At 36.8% G+C, this 8,155-nt stretch overlaps 1 protein-coding gene across 3 annotated transcripts in view; it reads left to right on the forward strand.

Annotated features, from left to right (window-relative positions):
* Nucleotides 1-7,915, forward strand: part of LOC132323828 (interleukin-1 receptor-like 2) — a 15,934-nt gene extending 8,019 nt beyond the window's left edge. For 2 of the 3 annotated variants that reach the window (XM_059839543.1, XM_059839544.1), the window contains 8 exons: nt 1-83; nt 853-1,015; nt 1,288-1,353; nt 1,905-2,025; nt 3,583-3,731; nt 4,019-4,162; nt 5,552-5,713; nt 6,200-7,915. The exon at nt 1-83 is cut by the window's left edge and continues 104 nt beyond it. In XM_059839543.1, coding sequence (XP_059695526.1) covers nt 1-83; nt 853-1,015; nt 1,288-1,353; nt 1,905-2,025; nt 3,583-3,731; nt 4,019-4,162; nt 5,552-5,713; nt 6,200-6,591 — 1,280 coding nt within the window. In that variant the 3' untranslated portion in view covers nt 6,592-7,915. The remainder of the gene's footprint in view (nt 84-852; nt 1,016-1,287; nt 1,354-1,904; nt 2,026-3,582; nt 3,732-4,018; nt 4,163-5,551; nt 5,714-6,199) is intronic. The other variant, XM_059839545.1, reaches the window with a different exon arrangement.
* The last annotated feature ends 240 nt before the right edge of the window (nt 7,916-8,155 follow it).

An 8,155-nucleotide genomic window follows, 5' to 3' on the forward strand; every position in this document is an offset into this window, starting at 1 on the left:
CATCATCTTCAGCAAAGGTCGTTTGTCCCCACTTGGATTATTTCAGGAAAGAGAAGAATATTCATCCTGTTCATTGGTATAAGGTGAGAATATAGTGATTTCTTCTGTCTTATAGCTGTCCATTATTTATAATAAAAATCAGTGATCTTTGAGAGTTGTAACAGAAGAACTAAAGATTTACTCTAAGTTGGGAAAAATGCTTTTAAAACAAATTGGAAGAGGATTAAGACTTTCTGTCTTTTAAAGATGTTCTAGATTATCAGGGCAGGATTTCAGCTGAGGTGTGGGAGTGATGCTGACCCACGTACCCACCAGGTTACATCTGTTCACGTGCCAGGGAAACACAGCCTTGGGTGGAAACAGATTTACCATGGCATTTCCATTAAGTGCTCAATACTGTTCTATTCCATTATTCTATTTCTTGTTGTTCATGCTCTCTTAAAGGCTCTTTCTGTTACAAGAATGTAGTGCCTTCTGCCAGATTCCTGCCTCAGGCTCATGGAGTCTGTATGGTACCAGTAGCATTGAGGCTCCTTAAAAAATAAAGTCTAATTATTGGGTGATGCTTCATTGATGAATACTTTTGCAAATACTAACAACCCACATTTTAATTTCTTATTTCTCTAATATAAAAAGTTGTTTTCCAAAAGGAATGAACTGGGGTTTCTTTAGATTAAAATCTCAGCTGAAGTGAAGCATGCATTTCTTTATATTCTTCTGCCCACTCTTCCTCAGCCTCTGCATAACCATCCTTATGCTGTGGTCCATTGGAACTTCAGATTGTATCAAAGAGAGACAAACCATAGAAATATACAGAGATGTGAATTAACAGAGTTCTCTACACACTTTTAGGACTGCCAGCTGCTGGAAGGAGAAAGGTTTGTCCTTTCAAACAGTGACCTTATAATTTTCAATGTAACTGTACATGATGGAGGAAACTATACCTGTGAAACAACATATACCTACAATGGGAAACAATATAACATTTCACGAGACATCAGTCTGGTTGTAGAAGGTAAGTAAATAATTTCACTGTGTTTGTGGTCATACCTAAAGTGGAAAGACCTAATTTGTGGATGGACATGCTTAGGACTACTGTTTTTCACCTAAATGTGCAGTAATGGCTACCTGAGATATGGTCCTTTTGAGGGATATTTTGTTATAAAATGGCTGACAACCTTGTGTTTACCACGAGGGGTGTTTTTAGGTTGTACTTTCATTATAGAGCATAAAACAGACTGCCACTGCCCCTGGTTTTCTGAAAAGTGCTTTCTTTCTTTTGCTTAGTGACCCCACCAAAAAAGCCTCCAGAAATAACTTACCCAAGAAACAACTCCATTGAAGTGGAACTTGGTAAGTAGTTTTCTCTAGAGAAAATAGGAATTTGTATCCTAGTTCAAATGTATTCTCAAGGAGTGTCCTACTCTGTTCTCTCTTGTTTTTATTTTATGAAAAAACTGCTTCAGTGATCAGTTTCTCTCTGTTGATCTCCCAAAGGAGGAATGAGGGGCGAGCAGGAAAGAAATGAGGCACGTTGCTAGCAAAGTCCTAAAGAAATTTCTCAGCTGCAAGGAAAGTTGTAGGAACCCCAGTGATTATCTGTCACATCTGTTGCTTTCCATCACTCTGGAAGTGATTCTAAGAACAGGTCCATCTCAAATCTGCAGGCAAAGTGATGCCCCAAGGAGAAACATCTCCTTCCCAGATTCAGCTTCTTCCATCCTACTATTCTCTTTCTGGACTCACAGATCACTGAGAATATCGACCCTCTGTTAGAGTAACTTTTTTGAAAGGGTTTAGTATCATCCTTAGCTGCTGGGCATGTGTGAATCTGTGAACAGGATTGTATAGACTTTAATTAGGCCATGGAAATGAACTCTTTCCTTTGTAACACAATTTTATAGGCTCACGGGTTACTGTGGATTGCAACACCACAGGTGCTGATGGGTATGAGGTGTACTGGACAGGCAACGGTGTGTATATTGATGTGTTTCACATGAGCAGAATTATTGCAAGTCTCTATGAGTAAGTATCTTAGATTACAAGATATATGCATTGGCAACCAAAGTGGAACTTTCCCCTTTGACATTAAAATATTTAGCAGCATTTTTCCCTTGCTTTAAACAGCATTCTTCTTAAAAACTCTAATGCTTGCCTTCTCCAACTGACTTCCTGCTTTTAAATAGAAACTTTAAACATAATAGGCACGTGAGCTTCACATGTGATTGTATGTTTCTTTCTCATTGTAAAAAATCAGTCTGAATTTCCAGTGTTGAGAAAAGGTGTTTTGTTACAGTCCCATAATTGCAATACAGTTTCTTTTGAGCAAGATCTGGCCTGGCAGAGACCTCTTTTGGTCGAATGAGGCACGTTCAGGTGCACGATCTTCAGACTGCCTCTTTCTTCTGTGTTCCACATCTGCCTCCCTGAAAGGTTGCAAGAGGACAAATCTGTGCTATACAGGAAAAATCAAGATTTCTAGGTTTAAGGACATTAAGTTAGAGAAATTTAACTGAGATAAACTGAAGAGATAATGGAAGACTTTATTGAGGACATTTGTACTGAAGCTTAGGGGTTAGAGGAGAAAAGGGAGACAGATTTCCAGTGATGAGCTGGATTTTGGGACAACGTGGACCAAGTAAAGCATGTGAAGGGCAAATTGGAGATAAAGTGATGGTGAAAAGCAGGTTAAATGGAATTAGAAGAAGAGAAATTATACCTGACTGGAAAAAACAACCCAAATTGGAGCAAGAGGCAATCTGAAATTTTTTTAGACATTACAGGTTTTGAACTAAAAATTTCAGATGTTTTTGTCAGCCCTTATGATGGCACTGTAAATAAAAAAATGTGATAATTTTTGTAAATTCTGAAGCACAATCTAGGACTAAAAAAACAGTGAAGAAAAGAGAATGATGTCTGCAAAGTAAGAATATAGTTGCAAGAAATAAGTTTTCATCCTAAAACAAAGGGAGAAACAGAATGCTGACTTATTTGGGTGCTCACCAAGAGAAAACACTATGCAAAAGTAGTGTATTATACTGTCATAAAGAATTGTAGTGCCATAAACAATTGGGCCATAAAGCAGAGACACACGGTCACTGAATTGATATTGCAAAAGCAATGTTATTTTTTGTACTTCCTAACAGTTACATGGTTATCTTTGGTCACTTGCATTAGTGATGTTGGTTCACTCATTCCCTGAATGTCAAATCCTATTGTGAAATACCTATGTCCATCTACTCTCACAGGGATTGGCAAGCCCATAACAAGAGTTTGTTTAGGTGTGTACGGCATATTTTTGAACTTCCAACTGTGGAAACCTTACTTTCCTTTGGGGAAATACAGCTGCAGATAAGATAACATCTTGATGTCTTGATGCTTTCCAATGCATATGCTAAATGTCATTGTGAGGAGAGATCTGACTCTTTGGGTTTCTTTCACATGATGTAATTGTTCATCTGTTGGGAAGTGTGGTTGACATTTGCAGAAGGAAATAACCACTCTTGTGCTGCAGATGTTAGAGATGAAGCCATTCCTGAATGGGCTGTGGTTTTATGGTTTTATTTGTCACCTTTTGGACAGGGGAGAAACTTCTTACGACGGGCGCCCTATGTATTCTGTGAAGCTAATAATTTCAGAAGTAAGCAGTGAAGACTATGAACAGCCTTTTGTTTGTCAAGCTTCAAATGCCTTTGGGCAAGTTGCATCCTATATTATTTTAAAACACAGAGGTAAAAAATACTATTATTTTGTGAGGCCTGTGATTATCTATATTTCCCCAGAAGTTGTTTTGATACTGAATTCTCATGTATCATGTTGAAAGAAAACAGATGTATTACAGCTTGCAGTATGCATGTGTCTGTGCATAGGGAAAAAAATCACTTGTATTTATCAATAGTAAAAAACCAAGGTAAATAGGAATGAAAAAATATAATATTCAAATTTGTATTGAATTTATGTGAAGATCAGACTTGGACAAATTCAACATTTAAACCAAGTTTCTTATATTTTTGTGCAGTTCCTGACATACGAAGATGGCTGACTGGAGGCCTTGTCTCTTTGTTAATTTTAACATTTATTACTTTAATAATCTACAAGATTTTCAAGATTGATTTGGTACTTTGGTACCGTTCTTCTGTCTGTGCCCTTACAAGTAAGGAAGGTATGTGAGTGTGACCAGGTATGTAAGTGTAATTAGCCTATTGATTTTTTTTCTCTTGCCTTTACATCTGAGAAATAATGGGATTATTTAGTACAATGCACGAAGAACTTCCATAAGGAATTTTCAGATATGCACAAAGACATTTTGTGCAGGATTTTTTCAGTCATGTGGGTAAAATATATAATTATGCTTAAAGTAATAAAAACTGTGTAATATTGAAGGCAATCATAGTGAGATAGGTCAAAAGAACTGTGGGTTATTTCAAAATGAGCATGTTGTTTTTAGCTTTTCTGTAGTTTCTTTACATGTAGATTTATGGTCACTCTGATGATGAACTATAGGTGTCAGCAGAGCTACATCCTGTAAACTGGATGTTTAAAGACGTGCCTTAAATATTTATTTTGAAAATCAGACTCATTTGTCAGAGATTAATTTTACTAATTTTACTGGTCTTTTTTTTTTTTTTTTTTTTCTATTTTGCAATTTCTTTCTGTTACCCTCACTTTCCTTCTAAGTCCTGTCAGTTACGGTGTTGATATATCAAAGAGAAAATTTGCTGCTGGCTCTGTATTCTGGGATTCTTCTAATGTGTTTTAGTTTAATGCACTGTAGGCAAATATATTGGACAGGTGTGAAAAATTTGAAATAAGCCCAACATCATAGATCTATTTCATGTCAGTTCTCAGAATCAGACTGTCTGAAGTTCCCCATGGCTTGAAAGTGAAAAGAATATGTACATTAAGATAGTTAATGTTTACTCATGTCTGTGCTAAATGTTTTCATAGGAAAGTAATTTCAACTCCTGGTCAAAAATTCAGTTTTACTAGAATACTGTAATAGAGTTCTAATTAAAATTTAAAAAAAAAAATGTTTTTAACTTGTTGAGTTAGATCTGATTTTGGCTTGGTTCTTTCAGTCCAGCTTACTTTGCAAACCCTCAGAAGCCTTCTGGCCTTTTCTTCTACCTGAGAAAAGCCCTCCCAGGATTATAACACGAAAGAATTGCCATTTTTCTACCTTCTCTTGTGGTTAGTCAGAAGTGGAGATAACTGCTGTTAAGTTTCCTTCAGGACAAGTGGTGAAGAAAATCCTGTGAGAGGGTACTTCCTCACTATCCTGGCACCTCTAGGATTGGGAGCTCCTTCCTGCAGGTCCCAGGTCCTGCACCCAGCTCATTCCTTCTTCCCCAGGATGGGAAAGAAGTCAGATGCTCTGGCTGGTTATCTTTATTTTGATTCATAGAACATTTTATTTCTGTGAGGTGATTCTGTCAGATGGGTGAAATCAGCCACACATTGCTCTTTTTAAACAGTCCAAAATTGAAACTTTGCAATAAAGGCATTTTTCTAAGTTTTAGTTTTTTAATAGAAATGTTTGTGTTTGTTTTAGATGGGAAAATCTATGATGCATATGTCCTGTACACAAAAAGCAGTGAAGGCAGAAGTATATGTTGTGTGGAAACCTTTGTTCATAGGATACTCCCAGATGTTTTAGAAAAACAATGTGGATATAACCTTTTCATATTGGGAAGGGATGATTTACCAGGAGAAGGTATGCTTTAATTAGCAGAGTTAACAGGTTGCCTTTTGAAACATTGTTCTCAGGTTATAAGTTTATCTACGCAGTTAAACCCCACATTTTTGGAAAAGAAAGATGTATTTATTTAGTTTTTTTGGATAATTTGCCAAATGAAAATTTTTTTCTTTTTTCTTTTTTTTTTGTCTAACTGAAAATTCTGTTCTGAAGTTATGAGGGTCTTAGTGCTTTCTTAGTGATGAACAAATGAGAACTTAATGGCATTAATAATAATGTTGAGTTTTTTTGAATGATAAATTCTCCTGAGGGCTGAAGAAAACAATTTTTTTAGAAGTTATGTCATGCATCATGAATCATGAATGTCAGTGTGAAGATCTTAAAGCAACCATTCCTCTGAGCTAGCCACAGCTTCACATGTTTGCAATTTTAAAATAAAGAATTTTTTTTACACCAGTTGTAAAGTTTCTATGCAGACTTTGATTGTTCCTTCATCACTTACAGCTGTGGTCAGTGTTGCTGATGAAACCCTTAAGCAAAGCAGAAGACTGATGATTATTTTGGGATCAGAAAGATCTAGGTGCTGCCTGTTGGAAGACACCTCTGAGCAACAACTAGCTATGTATAATGCTCTCATCCGTGATGGGATCCAAGTGATTCTTATAGAAATGGGTGAAATACAGGACTACACCAGCATGCCAGAATCAATCAGATACGTTAAGCAAAAACATGGAGCTATTCAATGGAAAGGAGACTTCTCAGAGAAATCTTGTTCAGCAAACACAAGATTCTGGAAAAATGTGCGCTATCAAATGCCATCCAGGAAAAAGGGAACTTATTCTGAAGTGCATTTGTTGCCCCTAATGTCAAACAGTTCTGCAGCAAAGGAAAGTTGAGAAGCACTTATTTAAATAATATTAAGAATGTAATTTTGAATTGAGATGTTTCTTGCATATTCCTTATACTACAAAGTAGATATTTTCTTTGAGGAATAAAAACTGCTCATCTCTTTCATAAATTACACCCTAAAAGAAAAACTCTGTGCAACTTTATTTCTGTTACTTCTGGGTTTTGGACAGTGCCACAATTTGTTGTCTTAGTCTCCATCAAATATTACAAGTAAACAGGGTGATAATGATAGCTATTAAGTAGCCGTGGTCCACATAAATGTTGTATGAAGAAACAGCTGTGAAGTCCATTTAAAAAAAATCAAAACTACAGTTGATAAAATTAAAAGTCTATTTCTATCGTCAGCATTCTCCTAGTCATTCTGTTCCAATTCTTGTTGCCTCTCCATGGTTGTCTGATTTCCTTATTGCTGCAAGAATCTGCTCTGTGCGAGCTTTGTCTCCTGAGCAACGGATCTTACCCTTGCTTCTTGAAAGGGTTGGGGAAATACATGACATAGCAGGTATATTCAAAACTCATCACAACACTAAATGTGTTTCTGCTGAAGAGCTGGTGTTAAATGTGTTCAGCAAATGAAAGTGAATGAAGTCTGTGGATTTTTAGAGTGTTGAACAATTCTGTGATATCTGGTGTATGTTTACTTTTGAAACTTAGTCTCTTGTAATGCTTGGGAAACTGAAAATAGTTCATACTTCTTGAGAACGTGAAGCTTTCTAGACTGTGCTGCTGCTCTGGAAACCAGATGTTCTCATGCTGTGTCTCAGCTGTGCTAACTGCATGCACAGAAATTCACTGAATTCACCCATCAAAGAGCTGTGCTTGGGCTGGGTATCCTGGAGAGTGGAAAGCGGCCAGTTCTGAAAAATGACCTAATTCTAATGGCAAGAAATGGTAACTCATCTACTTGTGAAAGAAAAAGTTAGAGGCATGTGGCTACATCAAACTTCTTGAGAATAGCTTGGTACTTCTGGATCCCAGTCCACTTTTGGTGTGCATCACTGTGAGAAAATGACATGCTGCTTCCTTTTCAAGGTGGTCTGAAGCAGCAGGAGTTTTCAGGCTCTAGTTTTGAAGAACATCATCTAAATGCAAATATGAATTTTGCTTGCTTTTTAAACATTACTTTCTGGAGTTATGTAGGTTCTAACATAGTGTTTTTTGCCAGGATAGCATCTGTCATGGAATTACTTCCAGTTGGATCTCAGAGGTATGCATATCTAGAATATATCCTTCATTGGGCTGTATTGATGGGAGAGAAAGCAAAATCTAGGTGTGGAAATGTATAATAAAAAGGAAAGATTTCCAATAGCATTTCATGGTACTTTTTTTCTTTGTAAAGGTGTAGTAAATAGTCCTTAGGAGCAGTGTCTCATTCTCCTGGCTGTGGGGTTCACAACTGTGTAATTTTCCACAGCCTTCACTGACTTGTTCTGAGGTGTCACCAGGAAAACTAGGAACAGGGTAGATCCATCAGATGAGGCACTATTGTCCTAGTAGATGTTGAATCCATGTTCTTTGGAAATGCATATTTAGGGTGGAACCTTTAAAAAA

The sequence above is a fragment of the Haemorhous mexicanus genome, chromosome 2 (assembly GCF_027477595.1).
Source record: "Haemorhous mexicanus isolate bHaeMex1 chromosome 2, bHaeMex1.pri, whole genome shotgun sequence".
NCBI classification, from domain to species: domain Eukaryota; kingdom Metazoa; phylum Chordata; class Aves; order Passeriformes; family Fringillidae; genus Haemorhous; species Haemorhous mexicanus.